Here is a 25042-nt window from a genome sequence, read left to right as displayed (position 1 = left end):
AAGTTGCTTCACGCACAATGCTGCGCAATGCTCCTCGCTCAGTGTGAAGTCGCCTTATCGACATCAAACGATAATCGTCAATCTTGAATGAATTCTAAACTGTATCAGTGATCCCCCAGGACAGCTCAACGGAACACGGAGTTTAGTCTGACAAACATTTATTGTATCGTCGCTTGCTAGATAAATTGTACGAAATATTGTGGATCAGAATTCAGAATAAGTTTTTGCAATCTCTGTTCAATTTCAATTTAAAAATATAATTTCTTGTATTGTCAAATTCATTAAGATTATACACATACTATATATTTAAACCTCCCAGCTTCCGGATATTTTAATGAAACAGAAATGGATGCGAAAAAAGTATAAATTGTATTCCAAATCCTTCAATCCCGAAATTGAATAATTATATGATGAAATACATACCTAATAATATATTATGAGCTAACGAATTCTGTAAGAATAAATATTAACTCGGTATCGTTTAAACAGAATTAGATTAACGGCTATGCAGTTATGGTGGCACGGACAAACAAATACATAATTACTTTATCATAATATCACTAATGATGTTACCATTTGTGGAACAGAGAACGATATATCCAGGGTTGAAATATTGAATACAAACGACAGGGACAAAAAATATGAGACAAGACAGCTGGTGGTCGAGTATTTGTTTTGCGTTCAAGTTGCAACTGTGTAAACGGATTACACAATATCACGCTTGGTGATGTTATGAGACCATAAATTGTAATATTTATTCATACAGAAATGTTTATAGTGAACGATATTTGGTTCATGAATGGAAAAGCCAAACATTACAAAGAATCATAAATTATAGATGACATGACAGAGAAAATAAACAGGGATAATAAAGAATGCAGCGTTTGTATTAGCATATTTATGTTTGCCAGTCACATTATTTTCGTTTCTGTTGTGAGAAGTTTCGGTTTGGTGTACTTGCAACTAGCTTGTTTTTTTCGTCAAAAATATTCTTGATATTTGATATTTTAATGGCCCTCAGCTGCGCTCAATATATTTTTATAAAATTAAACAAAAAAAAATATACTGTAAAAAAGAAGTAAACAAATAGGCAGGCTACCAATTAGATTTGGTTTCACTTGACTGAATTTGAAGGTTTTGACTTTAATTTGCTATATCCTTCATGTTTATTTAGCTGGTGTTGAAACAGTTTCATAAAGTTAATTCATAACTTTTAGTATACTGTAATAATAGAATTTAATAGATAACTTACAATTAACACCTCCTCCAACGACTTGCTTCTCTTCAACAGGATTGCAGGACTTGGTGACCATGTAATACGTATCATCATTAGCGTCTTTCATCGCTACGTATTCGAAGAAGCAACCGTCCAACGTATCATTGCAAGTGACCCAGACATTTCTATTGAAATCATCTTTTTCCTGGATCAAACTTTGGTTATAAGGCTTATGGATGAGGGGGAAATGGCATAGATCACATCTCCCAGGCATCGGGTTTTTAAAGCAATCGTCACAATCGTTGGTTATTGTGCAAATGTCAGCACAATAATTGTCTTTGTCGAAGTATTGGGAGCCAACTCTGTCGGTGAAGCAGACGCATTCGTCGCAAGCGCTGCACACTCCGTTGCCGGAGCATTCCACCTGAGGAAGATTTGATGCTAATAGATGTTTTTTTATAATGATTTAATGTTTGATGGTGTGTTTAGAGTAGATTTTTTTGTTAATAGTAATGTGGTTGTATTATTAGATGACGAAGAAATAGTCGTAGTCAGTTAAAAAATTCAAGTGATATTCAAGATCTTGAAAGAAATAAAAATAAAAAATAAGTGATGGAGAATCAATATAAAGTAGAAGTTATGGGTTACTAAATTTAAGTTACTTTTTGATACAAAGAAATAAAATTACAGTGAAAACAATTATAAAAAGAAAAATTAAACATCAAAAAAGCTTTAACGTATGCTGTAATTTGTTGTACTTACATCGCTTCGAGTGGAGTCTGTACAAGGGACATCACCGCGTTTCTTGTGACAAATCGGACTTTCGCAGAACGTTCCTGTCCTAAAGAACAAGAAATCATCAATTTAGTTATTATGAACTACATACTTTTAACCTTAAATTATCTTTCGACCTCTTTAACGCTTTCATCTCCATTGTTAATTTATAATCAATTTTAATATAAACCAATATAACGTTTATGCAAATAGCTTTAAGGATTAATGTCCATTAAAAAGCAATACTTCAAGCTAACAGTCGTATTCAGAACAGCTAATTGATATTCACGTCAAGGTGAAATGTTTATAGCGCTTTAACAGCTTTTTGCGATACATAAGATGAATATTGATTTGTACAATCGTTTCTATGTGATAATTTTATACTGTTATTGTAAACAAAGGATGATGCATGATATGAAAGGAATAGAAGATTAGAATAAACAGTTGATTGACTGAAACCTTTTTTACACTGGGTCATATAACTCTTGTACCTTGGGTAGCCTTTTAGTTCTTAGAAGTTATTTTGGTTTTTTTTTTATAAAATTCTAATATGTAATATAAGTTGTGTTTAAAATTAGGTTCTTTTTTCATAAAAATAAACATTTATATGGTAAATTTATGTGAAATCTATATTTATGTATTTTTTGCAATTTAAACTTGTTTTCTAAGACGCGACATCATATTGAGGGTTCCATAACTTTCCATATAAATTAGTGTGAATTGAATAATCTACTTATGTCATCTCTTGATTATAAAAACAAGGAGTGTAGTCATTAGTTAGGCATAATGGAGTATTTTTAATGATGCCGACAGAGGAAAGTGGGCCTGTTCATCTCTATAATTAACTTCGCAGCGATGTAACAAGGGATCTTTTATACTTGCAATTGGAATTAGTTAAATGGACAATAGCAATGAACATATCAATGTAAATGCAATCAAATGTGCTACTTAGTTTGAATAATGTATACCTTTGTTTTGTAAAAGGATAAAAGAGAAGTGCGTATGGATGGCTTTTAGAGAGTTGAGCTTTTAAAATAAAATTAACTGCGTTAAAAACAACCGACTTCAAAAACGGAAAAGTAAAAAATAAAAAAGATTTGATATTATTAATTACTACATATTATTTAGATGTGCTATTTATTAAATAGGTTTGATGTCGGTGCACGGGCTTAATACTAAGTGCTTAGTGTTTGGCACCGACTTCAAACCTATTTAATAAATAGCACATCTAAATAATATGTAGTAATTAATAATATCAAATCTTTTTTATTTTTTACTTTTCCGTTTTTGAAGTCGGTTGTTTTTAACGCAGTTAATTTTATTTAATACTTTTTAGTGTAATTTTCAACACGAATCAAACGAGCTCAAACTCGATAAAGTTGAGTCAATATATTACTGAGTTCCTATGGCCACCTTCCGATTCCATCATCAAATCAGCTCTATGTCATGATAATGTTTCATCGCTATCCAATTTACATACGTATACAAAATTTCAGCTCAATCGGTTATCGGGAAGTGAATCAAAGTTACTTGCTACATTCCAATTAAGTCATCGAGTACAGACAAAAATGCTCATAAAATAAAAACTACTGGGCCTAGCCGAATAAAATTTTTATGGGACCAATTCGACACCATCCCGCATCGAACAAAAAAAGAATCACGTAAATCGGTTCAGAAACCTCGGAGTAATCGGTGTACATACATAAAAAAAAAAAAAAAAAAAAAAAATATACCGGCCGAATTGATAACCTCCTCCTTTTTTTTGAAGTCGGTTAATGATTGCAAGTTCGTTTCTTTGATTGATAAAGTGGTTTTAAATTTATGTTATTTATTTAGGTTACACATTTTTAATATGTAAATACGGAAGAGCATGGGATTTGCATAAAAAAACTAAATTTCCTAAAAAACTTTAGAAGATTGAACATCGCAGGCTTTCTCAATTTTTAAGCGTTGTGAATAATATGTAGAGACATGAATAATATTTTGGAAAGCGATGAATATGTAATTAAAGTAATGATATCTGTGGAGTGTTAAATCCCTTTTACATTTCTGATAAACAATATCTTACCAATCTTTATCACAAGTACACACGCCGCAGGTATAATCTCCTCGTCCATTGCACCTTGGTGACCGTAATTCCACTTTTTCACTACAACCACACGCGCAAGGGACATGGAACTTCATAACTGCTTCTTCACTTATATTATCTACTTTTAGCTTGATATTGAAGAACTCTGAAGTATGTCCCTTGGCCTCGCAGAAGTCGGTGTCTGTTAGTATCTCAATGGTGGTACGGCAAACTCCATTCTCACATTTGACGCTCGTTTCGGGACTCAAATTTCTTTGTGTTGTGTTGAAGACAACATCAATCTAAAATAAAATATTTAGATGTTAAAAAGAAGAATATATTGCAATTTCAAGTCGATGATTGTTTTTCACATACAGTTTTTTAATAGATAAATAATGCGTTAACTTCAACTTTGTCCACTGCGATTAATCAACGGAGACTACGCAGGGGACTAGCATGTGTGTTGAACAATTTATCATAATAGATAAAATTAAGGGAAGATAATACAAAATACATATAGAGACATAATAACCGCTCTACAAATAAGAACAGGTGTTCGAAGTTTCCAAAACTTCTTAAGATAAGTACGTTACAAATTTATACATATTTACCTACTTCTAAAATTGTTTACTTCGTCATAATATATTTTTTAAATAAATACAGACGGTAGTAATTCTTACTTATTTGCTAAATAAAATAGGTGTATGATCTATAAATTACCTACAGCAACGCTCACGAGTCGTATAAAAACATCATTATAATCTTGTTATGGTAATAATGATTACCTGCAGATGATTATGCTTGCACGTAATGACATATTTCTCATAAACTATGGGCATGTGCAATTAAAATTTAATCAGAAACTGTGAGAAAATAATTTTGTTTCTCTAATTATATACTAATAAGGCCTGGTACATTTTCTGGTTAATTGTCATAACAATATTTAACGGTTTAATGATTGTATCATTATGCAATTGAAATTGGGACTATTACAATTCAATTGAATTTGATGATACCAACAGAGAAAAACAGAAAAAAATGTTTCAATAAATTTGGTGTGGGGGTAGCTTTTGTAAAACCAGTAATATTATATTATTAAACTGTACGTAGATACTAGAAATTAAGTTTAGATGAAGACTGAATAAATGTGGTCTTTAATTTGAAAATTGTAAAAACAAAGAAATACATACCTTTGGGTTCTTACTACTAGATTTAAAATCGATCGTCACGCTGTCATCCGCGCCGCTGCGAATGTTTCTCAGCATGAACTTCGGCTTGAAGTGCTGTCCAGCTTCAGTGACTTCCTGCTGATATGTCAGCGTCTCTTGCTGTCCAGGACACCAGTCATCGAACCGCTCTATCGTACATCTTCTGCTCTGTGAAAGATAATTTACATTAGATTTGTTGATAAGTACTTAAAACTCATGTTATATCAAGTCAATCTCAATGACGAAAGTAAATCCTCCTCTTACTGTCTACCTAAAAATATAAAAAAAAGTGATGTCCCGTGTCCCCGTAGTGGGGTAAGGGGCAGATGCATTATGCATACATCTGTTTCATTGATCGATTTTCTTTAGGGACAAGTAGGTGATCAGCCTTCTGTGTCCTACATTTTTTCAGACAGACAGACCGAGACATTTTTTTTTTCTTCGTCTCCACCGGGAATCGAACCTAGGACCCATCGATTATACGCTCACGCGTCAACCACTGTACCAAGGAGGCGGTCAGCGGTAAAAATATAAGGTACAACCGAAAAACGTAACAAATACGTGAAAATAAGTGATTAAAACTAAAAGCTCTATCTACATAATAAAATTCTCTATTTCAACACATAATTAAATATCGTAGGTAGTTATACTGATAGATATATATTTAAAATTTCTAAGCGTTTTATAATTGGACTCAATCACATCTTCGTACGTACTTTAATCAAGGAAAAACTTTTACATCTACTATGCACCCCTACAAGTTTGAATACCTTCGTTAACAAAGAACTACTCTTTAATTAAGATTAAAAGCAAGGTAATGGACTGAATTCCGCCTTTATGGCAAAGGGCTCTTTATATGGAGAAGTTGGCATCTGGATCTAGACATAAAATAACGTAATTGCTAGCACGGTGCAGTTCAGATTGAAACTAGCATTCCAAGAGTTAAAATCTGTGGAAGCGGCAAGCTTCTGTGAATATTTCGAATATTTCGTAGGTGAATACAACTCAAGGACAAATATTTATACACAAGTAGTACCTATTAAACCTAAATGTTAATTTTTCAATATAGATCATTGGAAAGAATGTTATTGTATCGAACATTTACATACAAAAGCGTTCTTTATACAACGATCTACATACGAAATTCAAATTACATTATAATTGTTTTGGAATATGTTAATTGCTTATTAATTTTCAAAGCCATTATAAGACAAGCAATTATGTAAAAGATATACATGATTGATTAAAACGACATTGTTTATGTCATAGTCAAATGAAATATTTTATTTATAATTGGTTAGAACAGAACTACGATAAAGTTACGGTACTACGGTAAACTAGGTTTATTAACAAGCATAATATGTTTATTGAATAAGTTGCCGTTTCATAGAAAAAGCTTTAGTCAAATATTCGGTTTGAATGATTAATCATAAATTTAGTAAGAATGAAAAATAATTCTTGGAGATTGTATTTATCCGTGCATAACTACGTGTGTTTACCATGTTCTAACAAATTAACAAGGTATTTAATCTATCGGTGATCGCTCGACGTGTACAGCAAACACAATAATTATCACCAGTTTATTTATATTTGCAAATATAATACAAAAGGAGTAACTAATGACTGGGTTCTTCCAATCCAATTGTACCTACATCAGTGTACGCTGCCCGGCGCCGGCGCGCGCCGCGACGTGGACACATACAAACATATACGATTGATAAACTTGTGCGGTACTGTATACCTTGTAATTATTATTTTAGGACTTTCTATAATTAATTTAGACAGGACACGTCATAATCACAAGTAAAGGACGGAAGTACCCAATTTGTTATTAATTACTTCGTAATTATGTTATTATGTGTATACGCCAATGACAAGATAAATATATGGTGACGAAATTTCCTTATAAATGACATCATTTGACGGTTCCCACACGAGGAAGTTAAATTATGAATCATTACAAATACTCCAAAATATAGATCGTGATTTTCAGTTTGAATACATGATGCACCATTATATGAAAAACGATTAAGTCAGTCAGTCAGTCAGTTAATCAATACACCTATCAGTGCATATAACACTGAGCTTTTTATTCGCATACATTACCTATCCATTAAATCGCTACATCGATATGGTAAAAAGCAGGTGGCTAACCGACCGGTTTGCTACTTGATTACTCGTTACTTTAATAAGATAAACACATGACCGGCTTCGAGCACTTGAGATGTATTTTTAATAATCCTGAACGCGTGAACCAGAATGTTTTGAATGTAATTATAATTAATGAACTGTTCATTTCCAGTTCAATCTTTCTCAGTGACAGAAAATAAGGAAAAAGTCTTCTGTAAATGTCTCCCGGTTAATTATTGCCTCCTTTTATTATATATTAATGAAATAATTTCATACGTGATAATTTTAATCATTTATAAGCGACGACGATGAACTAAAAGAGCAATATATTTAAATTTCCCCAATGTAAAATATTTTGAAGGAGAGAATTCAGCGCAGTCACGAGTCCATCCTGTCTGCTATTTTATTACATTAGCATTTTAATTGCTTCGTGTTATATCGCCATTTCATTTGCCAAGTAGAGACGGCGACCTAAATCCCTTATCCCTTTCATTCATTCCTTTTCTCCGAATATCTTGACTCTAGAGTCTAGAACATAACACTATCCGAATAAATTAAATATAAAAAGAACTAATTGATTTAAAAAGATCAAAACATTATTCGTTCGTTCATTCTCTACATCTATAGTTTATTGTTGAACCTTGTGAGTGAGTCATTGAATGATAAATTCTAAAGAATTCGAAGTTAGCGTCCGTTATTGGGCAAGCAATTTTAAAATAGAACTTAACGGTGAAGTAGGTAATGCAATTTCAGATTATCGTTCGCGAATGGTGATTGCAATAAAATTATTGCAACTGCAGTCGTAATTTGTCGAGGAATAACATTTTCAAGGGAAATGCGAATTTATATAAAGCACAAATTATTTGCAATACTAGTTAGTTGTTGGATTAAAATAACTGTTAATATGTATCTTGAAATCACTTAGATGATCCAGACAACTGTTTTACTGAACGTCTTATTAATATTAATTATTAATCTCATAAATTGGTTTATGAAAGGCTCGGTACGTGTCTCTCAAAGTAAGAGTACATAAATTATCTAGATAATAATCAATTTTGAATTCTTCAATCTTAAATAAATAATCACTATTAATAACTAGAGAAAGTTAACGCCTAAACCGTTATGAAATGATACTTACAAGGGCAATAAACCCTTCTCGGCATGTACGGGGTGTGTGGGTGTAGCAATAATAGCCGAGATCTCACTGATTATTCCCTTTGAATCATACTCATTTTAATCGAATCTTCCATTCCTTTCGCTCACTCATAAAACAACAGGGACAAATGCATTTTCAAATGACAGTTATAATATTGTCACGTATGTAGTGTGATGAAATCGTGTCTAGGGACTTATGTAAATTAGTGATCCACATTATAGCCCATGTTATATTTTATATGCAGTAAAATAAAATTTATAATCAAGTGTCGTAGGTAATATATGTGTTGTAAAACCGGGATAGAAATAGCTCGCTGGAACGATTTATTTGTTTTAGTCTCGTAAAATTCCGTAAAAATATACAAGCATGTTTTATACTTTTTCGTATTCAAATTGTACTTTTTATTACCTTTCTTTCTTTAAGTTTAACATAGAACTAGGTACATAGTATGTGAAATACAATTTATAGAAACTTGATAGTATGGTTTAAAACTACATGTATGGTAAAAGTATGCCACAGAATTATACCTATCCATTCCTTTGTAAAAATAAGGCATTTCTAACTAGATATATAACTAGAAAAGGCCAATTTATTTACAACGTACAATTTAATATTCAGAACACTTATACATAAATTATAGAGCACGTTACAATGCCTATAAAACGCCTACAAAAAACAATTATGAAGATTCGTTCCCCGATTCGGATTAAATCGAGAGTTAAGCTTAAATTCATAACGGATAAGCTTAAACAGATAAGCTTAAATTCATAACGGAATAATAAATTATCTCTTCGCCTAATTAAATAATTCCACTTGTAATGTTTTTAATATTTAATCATAGAAATATTTTTTTTTTAATCGATTTCTGTCGCTCTACATTACAAAAAGATCTTGAATGTTCATATTGTTTCAATTATCTCTCTTGAGTCTTGACGTCATGTGAATTGTTACATGCTAATTACGTTACCATACGATAGATACAAATGATCCTATTGCACCTTAGTCCTTATAATATGACGTTATAATTAATATCTTATTTTGACTGCGTAATCGTAAAGTAGCATAATGAAATTTATTCAATGAGAGCAGGTTTTAAATTAAAACATATTATTTGTACCTGCTAAATAAAAATGGATTAGTCTCCATATGTCCAACAGCTAATAAGGTCTAAAAAGTAAATGTTCTTAGATCATTACCAATTACTCGTGGGTACAATATAGTTCGGTACCAAATTACAGTAATTTCACGTTGTTCCCAACACAAAGACGTCAAGCCTTTTAAGGTTGTGTAGGTGGCATTATAACTTAAGTGGAGTCCCTGCTACGAGTAACACCCACGGTACTAGTAAGTACTCGGAGTAACCAGTTTTTATATTATTAAAAGCATAATCTTGAGGCATTGAACTTGTATCTCAAAATAGTTTAAAAAAGAACAAAATATTACACTATCCCGTCGTTATTTCGCAAACATTTCCATTAAGAATGCTTGATAGTTTTTTCAGCTTAAAACAAGGACACGTATTTTCCTCATATGTTTTCCCCGTTACTTCAAGATGAGACGACAGCTTTTAAATTGTTAATTTATTTCCAACAAAAGACTATTGTTTTGCGAATAATGAAATCACCCGCATCACGGGTGTTTGTTGGTAATTCCACACCACGTACACATTAACAATTTATAATGTGTTATTTTAAATAATAGATTATGAAAATAGCCATATTATGAGAACATTCTGGATCGTAAAGAATGTAAGATGAAATTTCCTTGTCTTGTAATTAGATAAAAATAATAACAAACGGGACAAAGAGAGTAAGAGACTAGACACATCGGGCTAGACACATCGTCTCGCCTTCCAAATAAATATTAAAAGGGCATTGCCCTCTGTACTAGACTGAAATGTAGGAAAAGCGTAAGAAAAATCTATAGGTTCTTGGCTGCAACCCAGACGCCTTACAGTAGGAAGTTTACTATATTTACTCGGAGATAAGAAATATGATCCGCGCGAACTAAAGCTTGTTAGTTAAGTTATAAGCGATTAAAATATTTCTTAGAGACCATACAATTACGTCCTGCATAGCGCATTATCTAAGTATTCATAAGTAGACGGGAGAACGATGAACTTTGTTTTTAGGTTTGGAATATATCTTGTATTTTCAATTATTCACATATGTTGTAGCGAAAATTTCAGTATATTAAAAACTACAAACAAGAAAGATGCATCTGTCACTGAACTATAAATACGAGATTGTGTTCATATAAAAATTACTAACAAAGCTCTTATATTTTTTGCATTGATAGAAATAGTTGTAGTTCGTTGAACTTGACTCTCATCCGAAGAGTTGACCCACATACGAAAAGACACTACTACTTGGAATACATCCAATACTAAGGTAGTAGTATTTTTAGGTGAAGTGTTACAGTTTCTTAAGGAGATTGACTTTCAGTAAGATAGACGTATATTGAGACAATATATTGAAAAATACTATAATCTTTTATTTTAATTTTAGACAATTATTTTATTGCCATATTGTATAAAGAAACAATAAAAACCTTCGGGAGATGATACGATGAACTATTTGATGTGCTATATTGTAAAAGTCGAGCTTAATATGAAAGCTCTTATTAATAGATGAGCCCTAGTTCTATGATATATTTTTCTTAATAGCAACAAATACAAAACTACATACGTTTCTCACTTACACCGAACACGGAATTGCATTAAGATAGTCATATTGCATTTCGGACAACGCGGCCTTTATAGTAAATTTTATCTTGCGAAAATGTTAATATCTCACCGATGTTTTATGTTCTTCATCGTGTTAATAAGTTAAAGGTAAGTGGAACACTAGGGTCGTTAATTGCCTTGATTGATATTGGTGAAGAACTCATAATTCACGTTTCGTAGGTGTTGCAAGTAATTAGGAATTTTTAAAGGTGTTATGTTGTCATTGATTTATTTATGGAACGTGTCTGATATGATGTTTATAGGTTATAATATACATAATATAACAGTTCAGCAGTAATGAATTAAATGAAAGAGTGATATACTAAACTCTACATATTTTAAATATGTTATCTTATTTGTGTAATGACTTTTCATATAAAGCATTTATGCGTATGAAATGTCTATGTGTATAAGTATTTTGTCTATTATTATCCCTATTGTACATTTTTCTAAAGTCTACAGCAATAGGTAATGGTATATTCTAAGAATTATACCCATATACAAAATATATCCATTTGAAACATTGATGGAATATCTCCAATGTCAGACTGGTAGAAGACCAGTTTTTTCATGACAGCACTTAACCCCTTACCGCATACAGAGCCATATATGGACGACGAAGTTTATGAATTTTTTATAGGCTAACTATAAACAATATCTAAAAAAACTACCTTACATCTTAAACAGCATTTCATCGAGAATTGGAATGTAATTAATTTATACAGTGTAAATATTATCCATCAGATATATTATAGATTTAGTCTAGCGCGTGCGACGGTTTGGGTGCGCGGAAAAAACCGTGATTTTCAAATTAAGATTTCAATATCAAAAAGGTGAGTAAAGCCATGAAAAAAAATATTTCTTCATTCTTTAGTCTTTCTAAAATAAGGTAAAACATTTGGTTAGGTTGTTTTTTTGCTTTAATCATGTTTTTTTGTACTTTTCCAAATCTGTCATATTTGGCTTCGTATGCATTCAAGCACAGCATTCAAGGATACTTTCACTGATTGTTCCAGTATCAATCCTAGACACTTTTATCTCACTATGCTAAGCATGTAAATATTATATCATCATCAATAAATACAGACTCATGCTATATGCCACTGTATGATTTTTAATTAGCCGTTTCAGAGCAAATGCGAAAGTCAGGGAAAGCTCTTATTACCAAAAGACGTGGTCGTCTCTCAAAAACTTAGAAACATCGGCATCTCTGGAGTCTCCTCAGTATTTCTGACTCGCCAATTACCGCAAAAAAGCTACGAAAAACTCCTGCAGGACATCTAGATTTTCACTTTGATTCTGTACGGTCTGATGGGATTAGTCATTACCGAATTTGGAAGAAGAACGCCCGTCAGCTATGCCTATATTGTTCCAATTTCGTTCCTTCACGTTATGTGAAAAATATAACGTGTTTTTATGTTATAATGACAAACGTAATTGTTTTAAGCAATTTCACGAAGTATAAGTTGGCTGTGATTCTGGGTGTTATTTAGGTATCCATATAAAGTACTAACATTTCGCCCGCGGCCTCGCCCGCGTTTTCAAAGAAAACCCCGCATAGTTCCCGTTCCCGTGGGATTTTCGGGATAAAACCTATCCTATGTGTTAGTCCAAGTTACCCTCTATATTATGTGTGCTAAATTTCATAGAAGTCGGTTCAGTAGTATTTGCGTGAAACAGTAACAAACAAACACATACACATACATCCACCCTCACAAACTTTCGAATTTATAATATAAGTAGGATAGGATTTATGTAAAGTATATGTAGCATATCAGTTGACTAAGCATTCAGGATACAAGCTTAAGTTTAGTTTGGGGCTTAGCAACCGTGTGTGTGAAATTAATCCGGAATATGTTTTTATTTTATTAATTAGTTACTTTTTTCTAATTGCATACGAAGCCATATATGACAGAAAAAATACAACAAACACTGCATACGAGTCCATATATGGCGCCGTTATATATTTTCTATAATATAAGTAAATAATTTTTTTTCTCAATTTGATCTCATAATGTAAGGTCTAATAAACACTTTTTTGCAAAAAAATAATTTTTATTTCATCTCCTTAATAATTCATGCAATAAGGGGTTAATCGCCATAACAAGAATAATTGCCAAATAGATTCGAGCCATGGCCGAAGATTGTCGGTCAATGCTTCATGTTTTTGTTGATAAATCGATTCGCTGATTGTGTTGAGATGATTCTAACCAATGTACCTACTCGGATCTTTATTAATAAACTAGCGGTCCGCCCCGGCTACGCCCGTGGTACTTATGTTTACGTTTTCTTTTCATAAAAACCATCCTCGTACTTCAATCTATATTATAAAAAATATATTATCGAAATCGGTTCAGCCGTTCTCAAGTTATGCGCTTACCAACACATTTTGCGATTCATTTTTATATTATAGATGATACTTGATAGAAATATCAAAGATATAACCTATAAGTAGGTATTATTAGCTATGTAATACATATGTTGTTAAATGTTAGCGTCTACAGTCTACACTATAATAATATACGATGATTTTACGATTAAATTGTATCAGAGAAAGGATAACAAAAGAAATATGTTATGTTTAAGGTAAGAAATTTGTTCGTAGGTATGTAGGTAATAGGTATATATAGGTAAGCATTCTAGAGAAACGACATTCCTTAATCTTATCTACAAATTAAAAAGTCTGTCTATGAACAAAAAGTGATACAATTATCTAAATAAATATTAATTGAACTTTCCAAGATGGATTCCAGTTAGAAATGTGTTAGTGATATCGAGCTGTTAACCCGGTTTGTGAATTGAAAGTTAAATTTAACCGAGAGTAGAAAATAAATCTTAACGATATCTATTTTAATATGTATATTAAAATATATACATTTTTTTTATTGTTATCTTAAATTGTCTCTATAACATTAAGACCAGATTGCTTAAAACATTTGTAAATTTCAAAATACATTATGTAGGTTATAGTTATTATATGGGATCAGTTTTAAGTACAAATATAAACAAAGACCTTTTTTAGCTTTTCATCGACCCTAATAATAAATTTTATTTAAAATTAAAGAGCACTTCATCGATAAAACGTTTCCGATGCTTGTCGAGTTCAAAGGTTATTTAGTGTGAGAGCTTGCTTATAAAAGTATACCGTTAATCTTATTTTAATATTAAAAACGTAATAATATCGAACTTAGATGTACTAGAGAAAGTCGCTAGATCATAATATATCATGATAGAGTTTTTGATCTTAATTTTTATGCATATTTTAAAACAGGAAAATCGCTAGTAATTTTAATTACATATTATAATCGTTACCAAGAAATTTAGATAAGTATTTTTAATCATCGATTATCAAAACTACCACTTTACCTCCTATTTTTATTTTCTATTTTATACACAAGTAATAAATAGGTATAGTTAAAAGAAATATTTCAAATATAAAATTTTATTTAATCACGATCTCATTGCCCATTAAATATAAGGTCAGTTATTTATGCAGTATTTAGAAGGGTTTAATAAAATCGAGTGTTTAGCGGCCAGGTGTTAAGTTTTCTTTATAACAGCTTTCATAAAGCCGCTCAGAATTTTTTTTTACTTTTTATACATTTAATAAAAATTTATACAAGGTATACTTAAATTATACTAATTGACCTTTAACGTAAAAAATATGAATCAACCTTAGTTTTTTGACTCTATTATTTTTAATTTTAAAATAATTACATACAAATTGACAATAATTATAAGATTGTCTTGAGGCTCATAGGTTATATTATGTATAATATGCATAATAAACTATTTAATAATATGTGAGAATACTTCAGCTTACTACTTAATAGCACGTCATGTTACAAAGTTCTGCAATTTTCATAGTAATTGGATAAAATTTAATCTAAGACAATGAGCAGGTAGATGGTATTACTTGAATACACTAAAAAGATCTGTGAACTGAAGCCACACAAACAAACGTACGAAAGTTCAAATTACTCATGTTGTAATACTTTTAGCTGATACCTAAATACCTGGATTTTGTTGGCTTCTAGCCTAAGCGTCTAGTACTCAATTCGTGAAAATAAAAGATTTAAGAGCAGTTGCTTTCATTTTTTAGCATTTTCAGTGTTTACACATAATATATTTCCATAGATCATAGAATAGAAATAACCTACAATTTTATATATTAAGGCTCTACCTACTGAGAAATTGTTATTGGCTTTTTGTCTTTCAACTTCTTTCTTTATTGAAAAAATATTTGAATTAAAACTAATAAACAATATTGATATCAAACGAATTAATACGATTATACGACCATATATTTATATTGATTGAAAGTTGAAACTAGCGTGTATACTTAATGATATTATGTTGTTTTATTGGTGGTTTCGTAACTCTAGAACGTAATAAAACTCACACTAATCACCACCACTTGGTTACACAGATATTTGAAACCGGTATTTGCGACCACCCTTTGATAATAATTTAATCTATTTGACCCTTGGTTTTGGCCGGTGTTGTCCTAAAAGAAGGAAGTTTTCGATTTATTAATTATGACTTTTTGTCTATGAAGTGTTAATGTATAGTAATTAATTAATGTAATTGGATGATTAAATTTTTATTCCCAAAAACTTTTAAATTAAAGTGTAAGTTTAAATAACATTTATAACATTACATAGAATAAACTTTTCATCGAAACAGTAAGCTGAGCCTAGCTTGTAGTCGAGCTAGCTTGTATATTTTAACCAATGGCAATAATGTGAATGAAAGCATCAATAATTTTGATAAATTACTGACACAATAAACACCTCTTATGAAGATTTTAACCATGGTGATTTTGCACAATAAATTGATACTCATTACTCTTTTAAACGGCTACATGTGGCACAATTTAAGTGAAATTTACACAATTTTCAATCAAAAGCAAACAGGTCAAAGGCGCCGTTGGAAATGCCAACAACAGTGTGGTAACACCCGCACAATAATTACCAGCCCACAATAAATCATAACTCAAGTAGGTTATTATCCTTAATCACTGAGCAAAAATATATATTTGCTGAATCGGATATGTTGCAAGTTGCAACGTAAAGTTCATGAAAAAGCGATTAAATTAAGTAAAAGCATTAACAAATGAGAGAAGTTTAACGCATTACGAAAGGTTATTTTAAATGTGGTAATGTATCATTAAAAGGATTTTGTAAGTTTATTTTTTGTACAACTTTTACTTTCATTCTCATCTTCACCTCTAAATGTTAAATAAAATGTTACAAAAACTGGATAATAATATACACTCGTCTAGATAACGTAGATTTGGTTCATGGAAAATGAAAAGCGCATCTGTATTTAATTTCGTTAAACGCGGTTGCATGTGAAGTCAACCGCATATATAAAATTATGCAAGTTAATGTCCAAAACATAGCCGATTTGGGTTAGTAGGTTATTAATATTCCCCGTATCGGATGTTTGTGTGTTTCGATAATGTTTGCGCGCTAATACGATGCATACACGAGGGTTACATTGTATAGCTTCTGTAAACATGCCTTAATGACGTTAATTGGGAAAAGAAATGTTACCGTGAAGATATATTGTCTTGAGAACCTCTTAATATACCATTGTAAACATTTGTTTTAAGTGTTGTTTTAACGAAAGTTTGCTGAAGTATGCTTTATTAATTATTGTTATATTACCTAATGAATTTACACATTCCTATACCTTCTCTTTCTACACATTAACTATGAAACAATTAGAAAATATTTTCCTCGAAGAATGAATGAATGAGGAGAAATAGTAGCCGAGGTACATTGTATCAATTACAACACGCTTTTCAATCTACTGTTTCAACATTTCGATGAACAATTAGCATTCCGACACGGCTTAATCAATTGTGGATTCATACAATATGGGGTATAAATCGATTCCTACGTACAATTATTTTATGCAAATGCTGACTATGAACATTCATATCGTGGAGATGGCAACACGCCAGCGGTTTATTCCTTTAAATGACTCACTAAGAGCAAAACGATTTGATCAAAACATAAGTAATCATGGCGGTGGTTTTATGGTTAGGTCTATTGAAAATATGGAGTTTAGGTAGAGTACGGATTATGACCTATTTTGGGGATATTATTACCTACGATATTTTTTTCTTATTCAATTTGATTATTGTTATTAAATGCGATCCTAGTAGATACAATAAACATCTTTTTGTGTGTGTTTTTGCCTAGTAGATTAGTTCCTCCTATACAAGCCTATTTTTTAATGTAATATAATTTTACGCGGGAACAGAATAGTCATTTATTATGATTTAAAAATCCATTAACGATACAGATTAAGTTATGAGGTAAAACCAAGAGGTTTGAAACAAGACAGGATATTGGAAAATGGGGTTACTCAGGAAATTTGTGTATCGATCCCACTCCACGGAACCACTTCTCTTGATTGTGTAGACTCATCATTATGCCGATATTTTACAGGTTTGTTTATTTTGGTCAAGGCATTGAAATACATCAATGAACTACGTATACATATATCTGTAGTTGCTTTCAATCTTATTTTGTGAATAATGTAAGAATACATACTTGATTCCATGCTTCGATAATCATGTATACGATAGACTTTATCAAAAAGTTTTTATTTTAGAATTAATTTTCATACATTATACCCGGCGCGGCCTAAGATGATCCCTATGACAGTTCGTCTTAGTGATTGCTCGTATGATGGATCGTGTCGATACTTTACTATTTTATAGGCAAAGGCGTGGTTTGCATTCAGCCACGTCGGTAAACATGTTTTTACAAATATTATAAAATGAATTTTTAACGTCTATTATGTAAACGAAACGGTAAGTAAAACGAAAGTTTTCCAAAACATAAAAATGCACATTATCATTTTCTCGTAATTTTTAACCCGTTTAACACAGTGTATATTATTTTATCATGAAAATGGAATCCCCCATTTAATTTTTCTAATAAACTTATATTATCATAGGTAAGTAAATTAACGTGAACGGTAATTAATTAATTAATTCTCTTCTGTTCTTCTGTTCTTCTGATCTTCTGTTCCATTAAATAGTGAATGAACTATAGCTTAAGCATGTAAAAAATGTGAACTCGTTTCCATTATCGAAATTTGTTTATCGATACTTTCCGCACTAGTCGATAAATGCCAACGATGTAAGTTTTGAAGGACGTAAACGTAAAGTCAGATTGATATAATTTCTCGTTAATGTTAAGAAATGTTATAATTCCAACGGAATATCATTGTAATGGCATAAAGCTACGTAAAAATTAATAAATGCCATTTTTAGACGCCTCCAATACGTTTCTAATTTAATGGTGACGCCATTACAAGTTTGTCTCTTGAGAATAACTGTCAGTGTCATAGGGATCATCTTAGGCCGCGCCGGGTATAACCCTGACAGCATCAATTTCATCTTGCAACATCCTAATTTTACACAATTACTACGCTGATGTAAGAATTAGCCAGGTCATTAGCGCTAGCCTATTAGACGGTCAGGTTCATACAAAATTGTAAATTACAATTAACAATATTGTGCAAGCGAATGTACACTTTACTGTACTTACAATACAGTAATTGTGTGTAGCCAAATATTTGTAGCCGCACTTCGATGGTGAAAAAGGGCCAATTGAGGTCAATGACTGGCTATACGTTTGTATAGCTATAGGTCAGTTTTCGTAATCATATAGGTATGATTGGAGAGTACAAATGATAATAATTATGTACATGAGGTTCAAATCTCTACATCTAATATATATTATAAAGGCGAAAGTTTGTATGGATGTTTGTTACTCTTTCACGTAAAAACTACTGAACCGATTACAATGAAATTTAGCACACATATAGAGGGTAACTTGGATTAACACATAGGATAGTTTTTATCCCAGAAATACCACGGGAACGGGAACTATGGGGGTTTTCCTTTGCAAACGCGGGCGGAAATCTAGTAATATTATAGGTATGTACAATGTAATCTTTTCAGGTTATATTATTTTATCTATTAACTTTTAATTTATCTCTGTTTACTTTAAATTGCACATAATTAGTGGAAATAAAATTCCAACTCATTTCTATTTTAGTTTTTATAAATTATTATATTATGATTACATGAGTTTGTTACTAACCTCGCGTAACTTTCTATCTGTAAACAAATATTATCACAGGAAATAAATTATATCATATTTCCGCGCTTTATCTGCATACAACAAAAACTTTTGACTGATTTTTGAAGACATTACTCTTATTAGTGTTATTTTTAATAAATTAACTCTTTAAATAGGTACCTTCATCAAATACCTACATGGAAATAATTAGAGCAATTATATTTAAATTAATGTGATTCGAAATGACATTACGATATTACCAGATAAAGCAGTTATCAAATTACTAGTCGTTAACCCAATCTTGTGTCACTGGTAGGTTAGTAAACAAGGAATAGAATATATTTTGTAAAATTAGTCAATAATTGTAATCATTCTACATAATATTCTCCAGATGAAATTTTACCATTTATATAAAAAAAAACGAAATATTATAATTCCTTGATGCTAATGTTAAACATAGAAGTTAGCAAACTAGGTGTGTCCCGCATTGCTCCGCTCCTGTTGGTCTTAGCGAGTAAATATTTAGCCTATAGCTTTTCTCGATAATTGGGCTATCTACCACTGAAAGATTTTTTTTCAAATAGGACCTATAGATTCTGAGATTAGAGCGTCATACAACCAAATAATAAACTCTTCAAACTCTTCAGCTTTTATAACATTAGTATAGATTTAGGAGAATAATCATCATTACTTATAAGTCTTCCATTTAACCTCTTCTATGTGTTTGTCGTATATTATCTAACTGCAATACATCACGCTACTCATAAATATAATTAAATATGAATCTAGGTTAAGCCATTTACTAATGAACTCGGACGATCAGTATTTTTTATCTCTGTTATTTATTTTTACGTCGAATATTTTACCCATTGAGCCCCGAGCGGCCCGATCTGACTTCGACACAATAGATTTCCTATTGTGTCTGTGATTCCGGGGGCTGTACGAAATTTAGTAAACTCTACACTTGGTTATGTATTAGCATTCTTGTTTTAATGTCTGAGCAGGAAAAGTTTGAAGCCGAAATGAAATGAAAAGAAGTAGAAACGAAAGTACCGCCAGCAATTAAGAACTAAATCATCCGAATGATTAAGAACTTAACGATTAATTGCTTATCGTTTGTTCTAGTTCATTGACATTGGTATTTATTAGCATTAAGCCTGAAGTGAAGATTTTGTAAAGCCGGTTCTTTGTGAAGGTATTCAATGTTAATATGACTGGATTTTTTGACATAATTTTTGTACCCATAGGCTATATTATGCATAACAAACTTAGGAATATGAGAGCTCACTCTTGGAATAGGTAATTGTATATATAAAGTAATATTTAATTATTTATGGTATGTTTATTGCTACAATTATTTATACAGACACATTTAAATACTATCTACTTTTCTATGAGAACTCAATCCAATTGCTATGGAGTGTAGATAACTCCATACCAATTGGAATAATGCAACGGCCGTCAGTTCCCATAGGGACTGACCAATGCAACCACGACCTCTATACGAACCTATATATTATTCTCAATGAAATAAAATCGATCGTATATATGTAATATTTTAAATGATGAGGATTTCTAATATCTATTTTTATCTCAGGAATTACTGGTAAGATTTGAAAAATTCTTTCGATGTTCGATAGCCCATTTATCGAGGAAGGCTAAAGCTATTATATCATCATGCTAAGACCAACGGGAACGGAGCAATACGGGTAAAACCGTGGGGCACAGCTAGTATCTACACAAAAGATAAAACAGAATTACCGACACATTCGCACATCACTTCTCAATAATTTTATCAAATTCGATTGTTTCATAGAAATATGAATAATATGAAAATAGAATCATATGAAAAATAGATATGTAGTAGGTAACTAATAATCTGTGGTATAACCAATTTACCAGCACAACGTAACAAAAGAAAATCTAAAATGCGCGGCTTGTTAAGATAATTATGAAAGGATAAAGTTCAACCGTCTTTCGCCGATTTATAAAAAAATAAAGATCAATTGTGCACTTGACCATCGGTCCGTCAGCTTATTGATTCAATTGTTTCCTTCCGTTCGTTTGAATTCTCTTTTTTATAATAAGCAACCCTATTTCTAAGTTTTCTCTAGCACTTATTTCTCAACTAGGTAGGTATTAGATGGGATTACAGTTTTCATAAAACAAATAGAATCACTTACATTCTTTAGTCTAGTAGGTAGGTACCTAGTATTTAGTCATTCATTTAGATATTTTTCTGGATCCCCAAAAAACTGACAAGAATGGAAAATTTAAACTATCGATAAAACTTTTGTGATTCACATAATAGGTACCTACCTAGTTAAAGAGAAGATTGGCACTACAAACGATTAGACCTTACTAATTGGACTACTATTAAGTACCTATATAAAACAGAATACAAAATAATAGTCTACATCACAATAAAATAAATTTAATAAATATAGGTATTATAGGTACCCTCTATATTTTAAACTTTTATTGATTAACTTTATAATAATTTATATCCCGATAATTGTAAATATTTCTATTATGATGAGAAGTGGTTTAATGCTATCAGGCAATTATGTTAATAATATTAATTATATATTGTAATAAATTGTAATTGTATGTAAACTCTATGTAAATTATAATGAAATAAATAAATAATAGGTAGGTATGTAGAGTTTCGGAAATAACTACCCACATCTATACATAATACCTACCTAGATATAAATTTTCTTAGATCTCATAAATGAATAATACAATAAATAATACATAATATAGTCCTATCTCAACAACCATACCAATTTATTTATATCCAATAACGACTGTTTCAAATTGAAATAGTGTCATAAAATATAATTATCAACGCTTGTGAATAACTTATTAGACTCTTCCAATATGGTGATGTTTAGATATAAATTTGCGATAACCATCCGTGAATCTGTTTACATAATATTGTCACGTAGTTATCAAGCAGAATAGATATAAAACCAATAACTTATCAACTGCAACACAAAGCAGCCTGACCAATTAATATTTGTTTTTACAGATAATCTGATTCAATTTATGTAACTTTCCGTGAAATGCATTAAGTGCCCACATTTTTAACTGTAATTAATAAGATATTAATATACTTACTTCATTAGGATCGTTGCACCAGTGCCCAGCACATCGAATGCATTCGTCACAATTCCGTATATTTCCAATATTCGAACAGTCACGGTAACTTGCAAAAATCTCCTGACTCGAAAAAAGTGTAAGCACAACCAACCACACTGCCGCCATTTTTTTATTTTTTTCTAAAACGCGCACCGTATTTAAAAAAAATCACTCGACCACTAATAAAATCGAAGTCGTATTCAAACTGACGCGTTCGAAATTGAAATAAGAATACGCGCGAACCGAAGCGCGTTTGGTCACAGACTACAAAATTGTGAGTTGCGACTACGCGACATCGTTAACTGCATCAGACGAGATGAATCATCGGGTCGCGCTGAGAAAAATTCGCGGAAATTGCTTTTTCTTAATAGCGATTCGGATTTCGGGGGTATTTGTAACGGTATGGCGCGCGTTTTTGGGTTTCTACTTTTAATAGACCATTATTTTTATTTTTGTTTTGTTTGTTTTGGTTATGTGTGGATGATTTACAATTTACATCATTGTTAAAACGAGAAAAATAAAGAAATTAGTCACGAAGCTTAACAGTTTGTGATAACAATTAATTTAATTATGAATACCTACTATGAGAACCTTAAGAACACCAGTTAACAAATAAATAAAAATTTAAAGGTACAATAAACAATTATAAAAAATGTTTATTTTTATACGTATAATTAAAATAATTATCATATCCTAACTACTTTATATTATAAATGCGAAAGTTTGTGAGGATGCATGTGTGTTTGTTTGTTACTCTTTCACGCAAATAGGTACTACTGAACCGATTACAATGACATTTAGCACACATATAGAGGGTAGCTTGGATTAACATATAGGATAGATTTTATCCCGGATATCCCAGAACGGGAACTATGCGGGTTTTTCTTTGAAAACGCGGGCGAATCCGCGGGCGGAAAGCTAGTAAGTACTCTATATTTTGGAACTGCTCTTAATTTTTATTTTTAAATCTATTTTGTATTATAGATTATAAAAATGATAATATAGGGTAATTTCCGGTGTATGCAAGAGATCAATGACGAGATTTAAAAAAAAATATTCAGTCCAGTCTTCCATTTTTTTTAAAAAGGTTGGTAGGTACAGTTTGTTTTGTATTCAAAAAAATTACGAATTTTAAGTAGGTAACTAATTGTTAGATTCCCAGTATGATCAAAATTATTTAAAAACTTATTAAGTTAAATTTTTTGCTCTTAAACGCCATTGATTAAAAAACATAATATTTAAATTTGTTTCTGAAATTGCAATTGATTTATAATATTTAATTGAAAAAAAAAAAACAAAACAGAGTCAAAGCTTCTACTTCAGTGTTCTACGTCAGTGTTTAGTAGGTGTCATGATTCGCATTTTGATGTTTAGTTTATTCGTTTTATTATTTACATTTTTCATTTTCGTTCGTGTTCTCTTCTCATATTGTTAGGTCTAATTTGACGATGTGTTAGTTCTTTTGCTGTGTAGGTTGACGGCGTTGCGTCCGAGGGATCCACAACCGCGTTAGCGTATTGCTTCAGGTCAGCGTTAGCACAGATCTGACCGAGGAATCTGCTTTACTGAGTAGAATCGGACTCCATTTACTATGGACAACTAATTTCCTTATATACCGCGCGGAGCAACGCACTTCGATAGCGCGAGTTAGCAATTGATTGCCTGTACAATAATAACAGGCACCAAAATTTGTTTTTTGGATTGCATCCTGCTTATTGGAAAAGTTATGTGTTTTCTTATTGGAAAATGAATAATATAGACTTTGTTTATAATTGATTTAAATTGTTTCAAGTAAAACTGCAAAGGGCACCATCTACCGGGTGGTGATTGAAACACAAAACCGACATCTTTTGGATGTATGGCGAAATGATTTTTTTTTTAAACTAATGTTTCTGTAATGCCATTGTTTTTTGTATTATAAGCAAACTTTTTTGTAAAATAAATAAACAAAAAAAAAAATACATTTACCACAAATATAAACTGGTTTTAATATTTTAGTCTTTTGTACAGATCAGTGCCATCTAGCGCTATAGAGTTATAACTTTTTAAGCACTTAACCCTTGTAGTGAGCAACTACATATTATGTATTTAAATATTTGCTTAACTCTTACTCGAACTTAAATAGACAATATTATAACAAATTAGTATTGTTGTACATCATTGCATGTTTGTCAATTGAAATAAAAAAATATTGTTCCTTTCTTTGTTTAGATGTTCTAGAAGTACCTATCTTCTCATTCGTATTTACATTCTAGCTTCGAAGCTAATTTTTATCATTATTCATTAACCTACATAATATACTAGCGGTCCACCCCGGCTTCGCCCGTGGTACATATTTAACTTTTCTCTACATAAGAACCTTCCTCGTACTTCAAGGAATATAATAAAAAAAAAATATCGAAAACGGTCCACCCGTTCACGCGTGATGCCATGAGTCATGACCAAGGAAAAGGGGTTTCATTTTTATACATATAGATTTTGCTGACGATGATTTCAACGAATATGCGTCAAGT

At 31.3% G+C, this 25042-nt stretch overlaps 1 protein-coding gene across 2 annotated transcripts in view; it reads right to left on the bottom strand.

Annotated features, from left to right (window-relative positions):
* The window catches only part of LOC123706202 (integrin beta-6-like), a 46784-nt gene extending 23965 nt beyond the window's left edge, over window positions 1-22819 (bottom strand). For both annotated transcript variants that reach the window (XR_006753381.1, XM_045655373.1), the window contains exons 1-5: window positions 22509-22819; window positions 5249-5434; window positions 4059-4360; window positions 1979-2057; window positions 1253-1640 (exon numbers count right to left, since the gene is read on the bottom strand). Coding sequence is in view for 1 of the 2 variants with exons in the window: in XM_045655373.1 (XP_045511329.1) it covers window positions 1253-1640; window positions 1979-2057; window positions 4059-4360; window positions 5249-5434; window positions 22509-22655 (1102 nt within the window). In the remaining variant the exon portion in view is untranslated. The remainder of the gene's footprint in view (window positions 1-1252; window positions 1641-1978; window positions 2058-4058; window positions 4361-5248; window positions 5435-22508) is intronic.
* Window positions 22820-25042: the final 2223 nt, after the last annotated feature.

The sequence above is a fragment of the Colias croceus genome, chromosome 3 (assembly GCF_905220415.1).
Source record: "Colias croceus chromosome 3, ilColCroc2.1".
Lineage (NCBI taxonomy): Eukaryota > Metazoa > Arthropoda > Insecta > Lepidoptera > Pieridae > Colias > Colias croceus.
Note: the sequence above shows the minus strand (reverse complement) of the source record. Positions and strands in the feature narration are given on the sequence as shown.